We start from the raw sequence: 16,247 nt of genomic DNA on the forward strand, positions 1-16,247 counted from the left end.
CCTACAGACCACCAATCGATGCTGTCGAGCTACACTCTCCCCTGCCACAACCTTACAGTCACTAATCTCTTTCAGGTTGCATCTCCTACTTAAGATGTAATCCACCTGTGTGCACTTTCCTCCACTCTTGTATGTCACCCTGTGTTCCTCCTTCTTCTTGAAATACGTGTTTACCACTGCCATTTCCATTTTTTTTTCCAAACTCTACCACCATTTGCCCTTCCACATTTCTCTTGTTGAGACCGTACCTCCCCATCACCTCCTCATCCTCTTTATTCCCTTCCCCAACATGTCCATTGAAATCTGCTCCAATCACCACTCTTTCATCCTTGGATACACTCTCCACCACTTCATCTAACTCACTCCAGAAATCTTCTTTATATTCCATCTCACACCCCATATGTGGGGCATATGCACTGATGACATTCATCATCACCCCTTCAATTTCCAACTTCACACTCATCACTCGGTCAGACACCCTCCTCACCTCCAATACCCTCTTGACATGATCTTCCTTCAGGATTATCCCGACACCATTTCTCCTCCCATCCACACCATGGTAGAACAGTTTGAAACCACCTCCAATGCTCCTCGCCTTACTCCCCATCCACTTGGTCTCTTGTACACACAGTATGTCCACCTTTCTTCTCTCCATCATATCAGCCAACTCTCGCCCTTTGCCAGTCATCGTCCCAACATTCAGAGTTCCAACTCTCACCTCCACACTTCTACCCTTCCCCTCTCCCACTGCCTCCGGACTACGCCTTCCCGTCTCCTTCTCCTCCTTCGCCCAGCAGTAGCACAATTTCCACTGGTACCCTGCTGACCACCGGTACCGGTGGTGGTGGGTTGGTAACCCGGGCCTCGACCGATCCGGTATGGAAATTCGTTTTGTTGTCCGCATAATGATTTGGCATAGGTTTTTACGCCGGATGCCCTTCCTGACGCAACCCTGGTCGCCTCTTATGACACACAGGGATATGGTACACCTATTCTAACCGGGGCATACACCGGGCCCAGTACAACTGGTGCTCATTTCGCCGACCTCGGAAGGATGGCAGGCTGAGTCAACCCCCTGGTGTTTTCGACTTGGTTTATATATATTTATATATATATATATATAGATACATATATATATATATATATATATATATATATATATATATATATATATATATATATATATATATATATATATTGTTACGGATTCGCGCCCGCCGGCGTGCTGACGGCCACGTAACTCGAATCGCGGCACGTCGCCCACCGGACGGACTATCCAGTCGTGACCCTCTCGGACTAACGCCGGGAACCAGTCACGGGTGGACCTTTCGGTCTCACCGCGATCGAGCCAATCAGCCCCCGCGTGGGATAGGGTTGCTCGCCAAATTCGACCTACCTAAGTACCCACACGGAGGGTAGACCGGGCGATCGCACCTCGCCGCAGGTCGACTTCGGACACGGGCCACTTAAGCGACCCGTTCCGTACTATCGGGATAACCGAGCGGTGTTATCGTCGGCCTCGACGGTTCGATTAATTATCGGGCGTATTCAGCCCACTACCAACCCTTTACGTGAAGTAAGATGGGGATTCAATAGAGGAAAAGACGAAGCGAAGCGGGAGAACAGTTCAACATAAAGCACATTTATTCGCGATGAACGGAAAGCACACATATACAATTCCACCAAAAGCACATAGAAGGAAAAGAAACACAATGCAATTTTACACAAAAAGCAAATGTAAAAGCGAAGACACAATGCAGAGCTATCCGACTACCGAGCACACGGCAACACTTATACAATTCTACTTCACAGACGGCGCCGACAACACATTCCCAAAGCAAAAGAAAAAGAACACCCTCAAGGATGAGGCGGGCCTGAGGCCGAGACCGGGTCGGGCCTACCCGTCTGATGATGAGGCGCGAAGCGGCGATGGTGCCCCAACTCCGCGGGCCTCGCGGACAGTGTCTGTTAGGGGGTGGGAAGGGGGCCCCCTTGGTCGCACTATCTCAGCGCGGGGGGGGAAACAGGAGGGGGTTGCTGATGCTCGGGGAAAGGAGGATTTTTACTCTGTCTCGAGTCCCGCGACGAGCGTCTCCACCTCGACCAGGTCGCGCCGTCGGCCTCCCTGGTGTGCAGCTCCCGGCACGACGCGAGCACCCCCTCGTCTGCCTTCGCCGCCTCTTCACAGCTCCGTCCTCTTCGCTCCGACTCCAACGCACACGACGACGACAACGATCAACAACCCTTTTCTGGCGAACGCAGCCGCTTATATAAGCCCCGTGGCTTCGCCTTTGACCCCCTGCCTTCGACCTTTCACCTCGCTCCCCATTGGCCCGAGAAAAAGTGGGCGTGAATGCATTTTGATCCATGAATTTGCATATAGCGACCGCCCTCCAACGCCCTGGAGGCGGGGCCAAATCGCCCCTCGCTCACCGATTGGACGGAACAAAAGTGGGCGTGTGTCGTTTTTGATCCGTTTTTGGAGCGGAAAATCCGTGGTTTTGTACACGCTGTTCGGCGCGCGCCCTGCACGAGTCCAATACCGGTACCCATAAGCGGCGCAAGAACGGTGGCGATGCGACGGTTCCGAGGGTTGACGGCAAAGGTCGTGGCTGCTGTGGTGAAGCGGCGCCGCGGTGGGTGGTTGATGTTGTGATGACTGTTGAGACGCGGTTGGCGGTGGTAATCATGGCGGTTGGTCCAAAATAAAGATAGTAAAAGAAAAACGGCTATCCTGAAGAGTCGCAGCACGCATAAATGACATGTATTCCCACTAGACAACAGGTTTGGGCCTAACTACACATATACTTACCGAGATACCTCACCTAAGGGACCTGAATGGTGGTTTGCGAATTTGGTAACCACAACACTACCCCCTCCCCTTTTTACAGACTCGTCCCGAGTCGTCAAATTCTTGTGTGCCATCATGTGTAGTTTTCCCCTAGTACATTTTACCTACGGATCCCTGAGTGCGACATTCATGGTATTCGTGTCCCCAAAATAAATAACCTGAGGGCTGCGTAACTACCTAAACAAACTCACTCACACCGGCGACTTAAATAAAATTGCCGGCGCTAGGACAGACATGCCGGGGGCGCACTCATATTTACAGTACATCTTAACCTTAACTTACAAATTTTACACGAAACCATGGCCCAGGATCACTGAACTCTGCAAAAAGAAAGCAGTTAGCAGGGAGCCAGGCTGCTCGCATGCAGTCTCTGGCTCAAAACAATGCAGGTGACAGGGAACGTGGCTGGCTGCTCACACGCAGTCCAAGGCCTTCCCTTTTGAACTGAACGCAGTGAACCACAACGGTGCATGGGCTGCACAAACGTAGTCTCCGTGCCAGCTCAAGTGGCACACGCAATGAACACAACGGATGGATGGATGGACACAAACACGGTGCACGGGCCGCCACTGCAGGCCCGTGTTGTAGCTGCCAACAGGGCAGTTCTCGCAGCTTGCAAACTGTTGCCTTCTGAATCCTGGCGCACATGGAAATGAACAGGGGGGGGGGGGCAAAGCAAAAATTGAACGGGGCTGGTGTACATGGGCAGTGGGCATGGCATGGCAAAGGCAGCAGGCAAACACAGCCCGCAGAAGAAGGCCGCTGCAGGCAAACACAGCCGGCAGACGAACTGGCCGGCACAGGCCTTGAAGAAAAACAGCCAGCAGATGAACTGGCCGGCACAGGCCTTACAGCACAGCAGCTGCAGACGATCCATCCGGCACAGGCCTTGCAGCACAGCAGCTGCAGATGAAGTTGGCCAGCCTTTGCCGTTCCGTGGAGGTTGGTGGAGGGAGTGCGGTGGTGCTGGCCACTTGGAAGGCGGGCTCGGACCTACCTACCTGTCTCCCTCCCACCTATCGCCTTTGTCTGTCACTGTACATACCCACTCCCTTAATTTGTGAAAAACCAATTTAGCCCCAACTTATTTTTTTGTTGTTTTTATTTTTACTTCCCCACTATAAATAGTCCCCTAACCCCCTTTATCGTCCTTGTTCGGCTAACCTATTCTGTCACCTAGCCTACTCCCAACCCCTACGTTCCCTTCCCGGAGGGGAATAAGGGAGAGCTAACGTCCTGTGTCGAGGCCCAACGAAGCCTCAGAATGGCCTCCCCAGAGTTCGGCGATCTTAACACCAAGTGGGTCCAGCGGCCCACAACGACAGCGAGGGGATGGATGGTGCGGAGGGGTACACTTCCTAATCTACCCTATCCATTTAACTGTTAAACTACCCCGGGGCTTTCAACAAGCGCCTCTCGCTTAAACTATTGGTTCTAACAACCCAGATTCCCGTCGCCTGTGTTGGTGTCCTCACAATTTCGGGCCTCGCCCCCCAATTTTCTCTCCGTGCCCTCACACGGTCTCCTGGCTGGGACACGTGGCTCCCTTAGGCAGGCACGACCCTCTGCCGAATCTCCCGCTATGGCACCCCCGGGCACTACACTGCCTCCGAGCCTACCAGCTCCCTAACACCGGGGAGTGCCCCCGATGGCACCTCCCCTGAAACGCACACGTGGCAGGCTGGCTTCCCGGGCCCCTTTCCGAGGGTCACCCATGCCCACAACACTGCCCACGCGGCTAATGGCGCCCCGGGCCCCTGCACCAAGCAGGCGCACCCGTGCCCACTACGCTATCCCGGCCCCCCATGGGCCCTTGGCCTACCACGGCCGACTCGCCTGGTGCCCGGGGTACCCACTCAGCGATACTCACCTTTCGCAGCCACGCTCCCAAGCCCGTCAACAGGGCTCCTGCACCCCTCCAAATGGGTTTCGAGCCTACATTCCCACCAACAGCAAAACGACCTCCATTTTTGTTAATTTGACTAACCCAGCTAACTCACTTTACTCTGACCCCGGGGTCCCTTGGGCGGGAGTCACTCCTCCCCCCAATCACTCATCGCACCATGCATTCCCCATTCGCTCCACACACACACAGACCCGCTGGCCTCACTCACTCACCAAGCACATGCCTCACAACTCACCAACAACTCTTCAACACACACACCGCTGAACTCTGCCATCCTTCTAACAACATCCCCTAACTAACTCGTGCTCCCACGTCGTCCCTTACACTAAAGCACGTTCCTTTTAACACTACGTAGCTAAGCTACGTCCCCTCTACACATTCATAAGTCTGTCCATGTCTCCTAATAATCATTTTATTTCCCAACCTAAATCTGGCTACAATCCCTCTAACTAATCCATTCCACGGACTCCATGAGGACTTACCCCTGCCCCATGAAGTCGGTCTAACTAAGCTAACCCTTCCCCCTAACTAGTTTTCATCCTGTGCCCCGGGTCAAGGGGGTCTTCCACCCCTTGCCCAGGAATCCTGTGCACCCGAAAGTGAGGCTTGCTGTTTTTTTGTTTTTTTTTCATGCGCAGCACCAGCGCGGCAACTCGCGCACTTGGCACCTGCCCGTGACGTCATGCAGCTGCACGTGTTCCTCGTCCCTCCTTGGACGGTGCCATCCGGCAGGGATACCCCTCCTGCCGGATTCCAACCCCACGTGCAGCCATGGCGTCACCGTGCGCATAAAAAAAAACACAAGCCCCACGTCTCGAGGGGTTCCCCACGCGAACACATGTGCTTTGCCCGTTGGAGCTTAACACACACGATCGCGTGGAGAACCCGTCCGGTCCAAATCCGTAGTCCTGCCTAAACTTTGTCCGTCCGCGGGATCGGCAAATCCACCGCGTGCGTTTCCGGACTGGGACTTCACTCTCGCAAGCGAGCACGTGGTGGTCTCGTGCGTTGCACAGCACGAACCGCGTGCTCACTGCTGGGTGAACCCGGCACGGTCCCCGAAACAACTACAGCCGCTACCCGGCTTTCTTTCCTCACATGTCTCCATCGTCGTCGCCATTCAACCCACGCACACCTGCGTGTTACGACGCTCACACTCCATTCCATTAAACTCACACCGGGAGACGCGGCTGCGTGCTCCCGCATGCCAACCGACATCTCCCTCACATACCGCTCTCTCACACACACACGGTCTCCCTTGCATAACCCATACCACTCACACGTGGTGCCCCATTCACTCGTGCCTCACACACACGCGGGGGCACTCAACCGCGGTGCCTCATCCACACACGCGGGGGCACTCACCCGCGGTTCCTCATCCACACTGGCCGTTTCATCCACACACACGGCCTCACTCACACACGGTGCCTCACCCACACACGCGGGGGCACTCACCCGCGGTGCCCCATCCACCCTGGCCGTTTCATCCACACACACGGCCTCACTCACACACGGTGCCTCATCCACACACGGCGTGCTGGGAAGCACGTACTCTGGCACCATCGCCACCACACCACTCACACACGGGGTCGCTAGAACACACGGGGACGCACTCATACCTTGCACCACACACACCGGGACAACCACACTGGGGATTCGTGTCCCCACAAGGGTCTCCGGGGCCTCTATACCCCCCAAGCTCTCCGTGCACCTGTCCACAGCACTCGTCCCCTCAACCTCGCAAAGCACGACCGAACTCACCTGGTCGTGACTCGCCTCAAGGCGGCATACTCCCTCCCCTCGTTCCTGGAGGAGGCCATCCAGGTGCTCGCACTGGGTCTCTACACGCTCCGCGAGCTCACCCCCATTATCCTCCACTACCTCCGTGTGTGTGTGTGCGTCACTTACCCCGTCTTCATTGTGTAGTCTTCCCTGTATTTTTTCTGTCTCCCGTGTCTCCATACATTTATAAGTTTCTGTTGTCGTCACCTCGTGTCTCGTCTCACACGTTTTAGTCTCCCCATTTAATTTTTCCCTTTTGGTCACCGTCGATTCTTCTGTCACGACCCTCGCCCAACACGCCCCCCGAATTATTTTTTTACCCGCCTCCACCGCGGGCTTGTCAGCCGTTGCACCCCCTTCCAGCTCGTTTGCTCCCACACGTGGAGTCGCCATTCCCAGCTCCCTGGTCACGGCCTTCATGCCCGCCTGCAGGCATCGGCCCATGTTCTGCGTCTCACCCCATAGTTCTTTCATTTCTTCCCTCGTGTTTGCTTCCATTCCGCTTATTTGCTTGTTCATTTCGTTTTTCATTCCATTTGTGTTTGTATCCATCTTTTCGTTCATTTGTTGTGTATTCGCATCCATCTTTTCGTTCATGTTCGCATTTATCTTCGCTGTCATTTCCGCCAGCATGGCGAATAGCTGGGCCATGTCGGGTGCGCTTGGGTGAGTCGTTTCGGCAGGGATCGGGAAAGGGTTCTGGTGGTGAGGGGGAGGGGAGGTGTCATACACCGCGGCCGCTGCCGCACCTATTTCGGGCTCTGGGTTCAGTTGGACGAGTTCATGTTCCTGCACGGGCATTCCATCCTGGGCCATGGATCCTACACATTCTACATCCATTTCTTATACCCCCGGCTCCCGCTCGCCTTGAGACGCCATCTTGCTTCTCGTGAAGGGTTAATTTGAATCGCTCGTAATTTGGAGGGAATCGGGGGTCGCTTCTCTCACCCCTGGACCGATTCCCGTGAATTTAGCCGGAGACAGGAGAGCCCGTTTTCCTGTTCTCCGATACCAGTGCCGCGAGGAGGGCGATGGATTTGTATCGCACGACCTGACACCAGTGTTACGGATTCGCGCCCGCCGGCGTGCTGACGGCCACGTAACTCGAATCGCGGCACGTCGCCCACCGGACGGACAATCCAGTCATGACCCTCTCGGACTAACGCCGGGAACCAGTCACGGGTGGACCTTTCGGTCTCACCGCGATCGAGCCAATCAGCCCCCGCGTGGGATAGGGTTGCTCGCCAAATTCGACCTACCTAAGTACCCACACGGAGGGTAGACCGGGCGATCGCACCTCGCCGCAGGTCGACTTCGGACACGGGCCACTTAAGCGACCCGTTCCGTACTATCGGGATAACCGAGCGGTGTTATCGTCGGCCTCGACGGTTCGATTAATTATCGGGCGTATTCAGCCCACTACCAACCCTTTACGTGAAGTAAGATGGGGATTCAATGGAGGAAAAGACGAAGCGAAGCGGGAGAACAGTTCAACATAAAGCACATTTATTCGCGATGAACGGAAAGCACACATATACAATTCCACCAAAAGCACATAGAAGGAAAAGAAACACAATGCAATTTTACACAAAAAGCAAATGTAAAAGCGAAGACACAATGCAGAGCTATCCGACTACCGAGCACACGGCAACACTTATACAATTCTACTTCACAGACGGCGCCGACAACACATATTCCCAAAGCAAAAGAAAAAGAACACCCTCAAGGATGAGGCGGGCCTGAGGCCGAGACCGGGTCGGGCCTACCCGTCTGATGATGAGGCGCGAAGCGGCGATGGTGCCCCAACTCCGCGGGCCTCGCGGACAGTGTCTGGTAGGGGGTGGGAAGGGGGCCCCCTTGGTCGCACTATCTCAGCGCGGGGGGGGGGGGAAACAGGAGGGGGTTGCTGATGCTCGGGGAAAGGAGGATTTTTACTCTGTCTCGAGTCCCGCGACGAGCGTCTCCACCTCGACCAGGTCGCGCCGTCGGCCTCCCTGGTGTGCAGCTCCCGGCACGACGCGAGCACCCCCTCGTCTGCCTTCGCCGCCTCTCCACAGCTCCGTCCTCTTCGCTCCGACTCCAACGCACACGACGACGACGACGACGACCAACAACCCTTTTCTGGCGAACGCAGCCGCTTATATAAGCCCCGTGGCTTCGCCTTTGACCCCCTGCCTTCGACCTTTCACCTCGCTCCCCATTGGCCCGAGAAAAAGTGGGCGTGAATGCATTTTGATCCATGAATTTGCATATAGCGACCGCCCTCCAACGCCCTGGAGGCGGGGCCAAATCGCCCCTCGCTCACCGATTGGACGGAACAAAAGTGGGCGTGTGTCGTTTTTGATCCGTTTTTGGAGCGGAAAATCCGTGGTTTTGTACACGCTGTTCGGCGCGCGCCCTGCACGAGTCCAATACCGGTACCCACAAGCGGCGCAAGAACGGTGGCAATGCGACGGTTGCGAGGGTTGACGGCAAAGGTCGTGGCTGCTGTGGTGAAGCGGTGCCGCGGTGGGTGGTTGATGTTGTGATGACTGTTGAGACGCGGTTGGCGGTGGTAATCATGGCGGTTGGTCCAAAATAAAGATAGTAAAAGAAAAACGGCTATCCTGAAGAGTCGCAGCACGCATAAATGACATGTATTCCCACTAGACAACGGGTTTGGGCCTAACTACACATATACTTACCGAGATACCTCACCTAAGGGACCTGAATGGTGGTTTGCGAATTTGGTAACCACAACAATATATATGTATGTATATATATATATATATATATATATATATATATATATATATATATATATATATATATATATATATATATATATATATATATATATATATATAGTGTTACGGTTGTGGAAATTCGCATTACACCATAAAGAGTCCTCAGGTGAGATATATCGGTAAGTTCATGTGAAGTTAGCCCAAACCCGTTGTATAGAGGGAATATGTGTGATTCATCCGGGCTGCCACGCTTTGAGTTTGCCATTTTTCTTTCTCTATTGTTATTTTCGACCATTAAACCACCAACAACGCAAGCAGCCACTACCTTTAGCTTCACAACTCCATTCCCAAACGACGCCCGCCAACCACCAAACCACCACAGAAAACCGCCCACCACCTTCGCCTATCTCCTTCTCCAACCATTGACCACACCACCAGTCAACACCAAACGTCGTGCTGTCCAGGGCCCGTTCGGCGATTGGTGCCGACCGCATCGAGCCGCGAGCGCGAATGGCGGCCTTTCCGAGGGAGAAATTCGGATCAAAAAGGCTTCACGCCCCCTTTTTCTCCGTCCAATGGGCGAGCGTCGGGTGATATGGCCCCGCCTCGAAGCGCAATGAACATGGATTCTTTACGAGAGGAATTCGGATCAAGGGAGGTTCACGCCCCCTTTTTGCCGCACCAATGGCCGAACAGAGGGTGGCGTGGGCCCGCCTCCAATCGCGTTTTGATCCTGAAATTTGCATATAGGCTCCTCCTGCGGCCTATAAAGACGCGAGCATAAGGCGACTCGAAGTTCGTGCGGTTGAGTTGCAGGCGGCTGGTCGGGGCAAGTGAAGAGTTCAAGTTCGAGTCAAGTGAAGACGGCGGTCGGCAACGAGGTTGCGGTGTGGGGTCGCTCGTCTCATCGCGGGGACCAAGCCAGCCAGCCATTCCCCTCTCCCTGAGCATTCGCAATTCACCCCCCCCCCCAGTCCGCGCTGAGATAGTGCCGGGGGGCCCCGTTCCTCCCCCACCCATAACGTGGTGCCAACAAAACTGCTTGCGCGGAGCACGCCGGAGAGGGCTCGCCGACCACGCCAGGGGCACGGAGTCCGGGCGCAGCTGCGTGAACATTGCGGCTTGCCCGCCATCGTGTCACGAGGACGTGGGTAAGACCTTCTCGGTCTCGTGGACCTGGCCGCTCCTCCAGGATACACGCACATTTGGTCCACGAACCTGTCTGCCTCCTTGCCTGTGAGGGTGGCTTTCTTTCCTTTGCTTTTTGTATGAGTGATGTGGCGCCGAGTCCCGACAATACAAGTAGAACTGAATAAGTGTTGTAAATAATTGCCCTTTTATTCGGTCGTATTGCATTTGCTTTTGTTGCATCTTGTCTTGACTGTAATTTACCTGCCTTCCGTGTTTCCGTAATAAATGTGCATTGCTTGTTGAACTGTATTCCCGCTTTGCTTCGTCTCCTTCCTTTTATTGAATCTCCATCTTGCATCACGTAAGGGATTCGTAGTGGGTTTCAACATCCCAGTAATTAATCGGAACCGTCAAGGCCGACAATAACTCCGCTCGGTTATTCCTGTAATACGGAACGAACCGCTTAAGCGGTTCATGTCCGGAGTCGGCCTGTGGTGTGGTGCAACCCCTCAGTAGGTTACCCGCGCGGGTATTTAGGTATATCGACATTCGGCGATTCAGCCTATTTCGCGTGGGTGGAGTGCGGACTTGGTTGTGGTGAGGTTAAACGCCCACCCGTGACTGTATCCTGGCGGTAGTTCCAGGAGGGTCACGACTGAATTGTCTGTCCGGTGGGCGACGTGGCTGCCATTAGAGGTACGCGGCCGATCGCATGCCAGGCGGGCCAGAATTCGTAACAATATATATATATATATATATATATATATATATATATATATATATATATATATATATATATATATATATATATATATATATATATATATATAGTGTTACGGCTGTGGAAATTCGCAGAACACCATATAGGTTCTTAGTTAGTTATGCCGATAAGTCTGTGTTCAGTTAGATTTCCCCACCGTTGTTTAATGGGAATTATTCGTGTCACAGGGCTGTGATCCTTTGAGGTAGGTTTTTCTTTTTCTATCGTTATTTTGAGCCAACCACATCTCCATCACCATTACAACAACCAACATAGCTCCCCTGAACCACAACGCCACCCATGCCACAACCACGATCGCCTCTACCGCCAACCACCAAACCACCTTCGCCGCTACGCCAGCTATCAATTCCCTTCTCCTCCACGGACAAATTACAACCATCTCTCCGCATTCATTCAATAAACGCGAGCAAAATGAAACCAAAGGAACTTCGATGGCACGCGGATTTTTCCCGCCCAATATTCCCGCCTCATATTCCCGCCTGTTTTCTCCGCACTTGGTGTGGGAGGGGCGAGGCAGATCGTTCGCCATTGGTCGCTTCGTGAAATGAGGCGCTGGGAATGGAGGAACGCCCCTTTTCTGGAAGCTTCTCGCAGGAACTGGAAGGGGGCGGAGCAGAAAGCGGGGTTGGAGCAAGGGGTTGGACCCCAGGGGATATCAGGGCGGACAGGACGCGAGCTCGAAAAAGGAGGGGGTGATCGTGTGAGTTGTTGTCTCTTCGGGGGAGCTTCGTCTCTTTGTGACATTGGTGCTTTTTGAACGTCGGCGAGCCCTTTTGTCGTCGAGCCTTTTGTCGTTGAGCCTTTAGTCGTGTGTCTTTGGTCGTCGTCGTTGTCGTCTCTTCAGGAGAGCTTCTGGATTGTGTTGGTGGTTTCAGTTTCTTCGGGGTCGTTGGTGGTTTTGGCGTCATCGAGCTCTTCTGGTCTGGTGATTGCTGCTGCTTCGTGGTGGTTCGAGCTCCGGGTGCCTTCCCTCTGGGCGCCAAGTCGTGAGGGTTGTGTGCGGTGGTCCAGGGTCGAGGCGCGCACGAGAGGAGAGTGCCGGAGAGAGCTCGCGGACCGTCGCACCACGAGGGTGCAGGTAACCAGCGTCGGTCTCGTGGGGCCCATTCGGTCAGCCAGGCTCCACGCACATAAAGGTTTACGGACCCGGTCTGCCATCCTCGTCTTTTGGGGATGACCCTTTTCTTTTGGGCTTTGGAATGAATGTTGTGGCGCCGAGTCTGAGAAGTAGAACTACTTAAGTGCCTGTAAATTATTACTGCTAAGATTCCGTCGTAGTGCTTTCCCTAGCTATTGCTTTGTCTGTATACGTGATTGCTTTTGTCTCTTTGCATACGTGTATGATTATTTCATTGCCTTGCCTGCATACGTGTTGTGTGTAAATTATAAATAAATGTGCTTGCTTCAAATGTACCCCGTTCTTTGCATCCACTCCCTATTGGAAATGCCATCTTGCATCTCAGAATAAATAGTTGGGTTTTAAATACCCGTTCAATAGAATCGGATCCGGCGAGGTCGGCGATAATACCCGCTCGGTTATCACTGCAGAACGGAACAGACCGCTTGGGCGGTTCGTGTCCAAGCCGACCTGCGCCGAGGTATGGTCTCCCGGTAGGCTACCCGCGCGGGTACTTAGGTATATCGAGATTTGGCGATTGACCCTATTCTGCGCAGGTAGAAAATTGGCTAGGCCGTGGTGGGGTTGAAGACCCACCCCTGACAGGGTTCCGGCGTTGCTCCGGAAGGTCACGACTGAATTGTCTGTCTGGTGGGCGACGCGGCTGCTATTAGTGGAAAGCGGCTGTTCGCACGCCGGCGGGCGCGAATTCGTTACAATATATATATATATATATATATATATATATATATATATATATATATATATATATATATATATATATATATATATATATATATATATATATATATATATATATATATATGTGTGTGTGTATCCACGCTCTTCAAATGCATGGAGGAGGGTGGAAGGAGCAATGGCAGACAGAAAGCTATCAAGGAAATTGAAAGGGAAGGTTCTGATTTTGTGTGTTATGCTGGCCTACCTTTACTGTCTGGAGATGGTGGCACTGACAGAGAGACAACAACAGAGGCTGCTGGTGTGTGAGAACAACTGGGTCAGGAGGATTACGGGAGTGAAGAGGGTGGATAGAAGGAGGATGGATGAACTGAGGGAGGGGATTGGTTTGCTGATGAGCTTGATGGGAAGATTGGTGAAATGCCGGCTGAAATGGGCTGGATACTTGGTGCAGATGGGGGAAGAGAGCATATAGGTTGAGGGAGGAAGATAGGAGGAAAATAGGTAGACCCAGGTTGAGATGGGAGGATTGTGTGAGGAGGGATACCAATACACTGCATGTTGTTGGAGAGTGGAGAGTGGTGGCTGAGGACAGAGGGAAGTGAAGGAGTATCATGATCAAGGCAGGGAAGAAACTTGGTGCCATTGGACCTCATAAAGAGAAGAGGAGGAGAAGAAAAGAAAACTATACCATGATAAAGATTGCATGGAAGAACGTAGCTGAAAGCTTTGTATGATGTATGGGCTTCATTATAGTCTTATTTGATTGCTATTCAAGTTTCCTAACAAACTTTAACTCTTCAATAGCTGTTCGAATTGATTAATATATTTGATTGCTTCTTCATAAATATGACTTCCTTTGCAAGGAATTTCAATGGAGGTGAGTTGGCTCATAAAGCCTGTGCAATGCTTGCCAACCTATGGTTGTTTGTCCATGTTCTATCCTTTTTAAATGTGTAGCATCAAGCAAAAAAGCAGCACGTACCATTTTTATAGTCTTTGGTAGGACTCGGCTGGGTTTTGTACCACTGACCTCCAAGACTTTGAGTGGACGTTCTAACCATTACACCATTGAATCTGGTTTTTCTGGTCTTCCTTCAGGTTCCTGTTCTTTATCTTTCTCAACAACTTGCCCATTTCCTTGTTGATGATACCACACTTCATCACCCTTTTTTGTTTGAATTTCAACAAACATCCCATTACTGTGTCCATTCCCAGCTACTACTGCCCCCTATGTTAACACTGACTCTGGCTGTTGGTCTGTCGAGATCCAAACTAAATTGAAAATTCCTTACGCAGAAGAGCCCTTTAAATTTCAGAATACAGTATGTGCATTTGACTGTAAAAAATATAATAATGACCGTTTTTACAGCCATTTTTCCCTGCTGTACAGGGGTTTGGCTTTTCATTGAGGCAATGTTTTATGGCCGGATGCCCTTCCTGACGCCAACCCTGGTCGCCTCTTACGACACACAGGGATATGGTACACCTATTCTAACCGGGGCATACACCGGGACCAGTACACTGGCACTCATTTCGCCGACCTCGGAAGGATGACAGGCTGAGTCAACCCCCTGGTGTTAATTCAGCAGCCAACGGGGCTTGAACTCAGGACCCTGGGATCCCAAGCCACCATCCTAACCACTAAGCCAACACCAGGCTTATGCATTTGACTGTCAAATATTTTATTCATGAAACACTCCATTTGTGGCACTTGCCACACATTCTCATTCATACTTATAGCAATGCAGCTTTACTTGTAATGGACTCAAGAGCCATCTGCATATTGCAGACCAAAACAGTGTTTTCATTTTTTTCTTATTGAAGCATTTCTTCATCCACTGCTCTTCCACCCTCTTCACTCTGTCCCCCATGCTCATCACTGTCCCAGCTATAAACTCTCATCCCGGTGTTTCACAAGCAGGCTGATTCATCAGTGTGTGCTGTCCCTCGGATGGACTTTAAACTGGCGTCCTGTCTACCAACATTAGTTGGTAAACATTAAAGATCCCATGATGTCCTTTGCAAAGAGTGGGTGCGGTATCGCTGGCACCATGAAGAAATTGCAAATTCCTGTCCTAACTACTCCAAGGAAGGCAAAGGCAAACCACCCGGTATAATCCTTACCAATAAACTGCTTTGGAAGCACCGACCCTTAAGAAAAATTTTATTGGGTTATTTCTTAAGAAACAAGAGTATTAGGGTATGAAATGTGTGAAATATCTTTGGTATAAACCTCTGTCACTTGTGCAATGGTTGTCATTAAATGCTTTATTGTTTGAAACCTGCATTAATAACACAGTGCTGTCTTGTGGATGTTGTTTTAGACCATTGATCCACTGATGGCCAGCAGCCCAGATAAGTCTGCTTCAGGTAGCTGCCACTCTTTGGATAGCCCTCTTGGGTAAGTAGCATGCATTCCTGAATGTTGTCTTTGTGTCATACTTTGCAGTGGGTCAAGTCGGGGGTAGTGGGCAGGCTGGGTGACTTATCTGGGGCCTCGACCTAATAGGGGCCCATCATTTTTTTATGAGATTTTGCCCACCACAAAGCCAAAGGCCACTCAAGGTGGTGGCTGCACAAAGGAAAGTAGAGATATTTTCAACAGAAAGGACTCTATTGACATTCCTCTTGAATTGAGGTAGGTTGGGATTGAGGGGGAAGCAGGATGCAGGTAAACTATTCCAAAGTGATACAGTGCGGGGTGGGGGGGGGACTACTAGAATACCTCAGTCTTACTCCTCAGGACAGATACAGTGTATAGATGGGAAGAAACTGCCAAACATGTCGATGCTTAGGTGTAACAACCTGTGAGAGACCGTCTGAGCACATTCCATGGTAATATCTGTTGAAAAGGATCAAAGAAGGAACAGAGCGGCAGACTGAGAGAAGTTCCAGGAATGGTGCCAACTCCTGTCCCACCAGAATGGCAGCACATCGCTGGTTTCTGTAAAAGAGAGATAGGTGACAGGCCGAAGTACCAAACCATATATGGCAATGATACTCCATGATGGGTCGTATAGTGGCCATGTATATATGGAGCATAGTAGCTTGAAGAAGGTATCGTCGAGCACGAGATAAGCAGCCAAGGTGCTTGGGAGGCTCTTTCAGCTATAACAGAGATGTACTTTTCCCAGCTGAGGTTTGAGCTGATATCCAATCCAAGTGGATGGATAACAGGAAGTTCCTGCAAAGATGAAAAATCCATAAGACAGGGTTGGAAAACAAGGTGATCTTTAGCGAGACACAGACAA

The 16,247-nt window shown here is 51.8% G+C and overlaps 1 protein-coding gene across 4 annotated transcripts in view; it reads left to right on the forward strand.

The window, feature by feature from the left end:
* Positions 1-15,662, forward strand: part of LOC147021558 (mitogen-activated protein kinase kinase kinase 2-like) — a 66,399-nt gene extending 50,737 nt beyond the window's left edge. The window contains exon 10 of one of the 4 annotated variants that reach the window (XM_085893726.1): positions 15,321-15,659. In XM_085893726.1, coding sequence (XP_085749852.1) covers positions 15,321-15,401 — 81 coding nt within the window. In that variant the 3' untranslated portion in view covers positions 15,402-15,659. Of the gene's footprint in view, positions 1-15,320 lie in introns of all 4 variants that reach the window. The other 3 variants (XM_085893727.1, XM_085893728.1, XM_085893729.1) reach the window with 3 other exon arrangements.
* The last annotated feature ends 585 nt before the right edge of the window (positions 15,663-16,247 follow it).

Source organism: Eptatretus burgeri, chromosome 8, assembly GCF_056783735.1.
Source record: "Eptatretus burgeri isolate ZD-2024b chromosome 8, Ebu_testis_v1, whole genome shotgun sequence".
Classification (NCBI taxonomy): domain Eukaryota; kingdom Metazoa; phylum Chordata; class Myxini; order Myxiniformes; family Myxinidae; genus Eptatretus; species Eptatretus burgeri.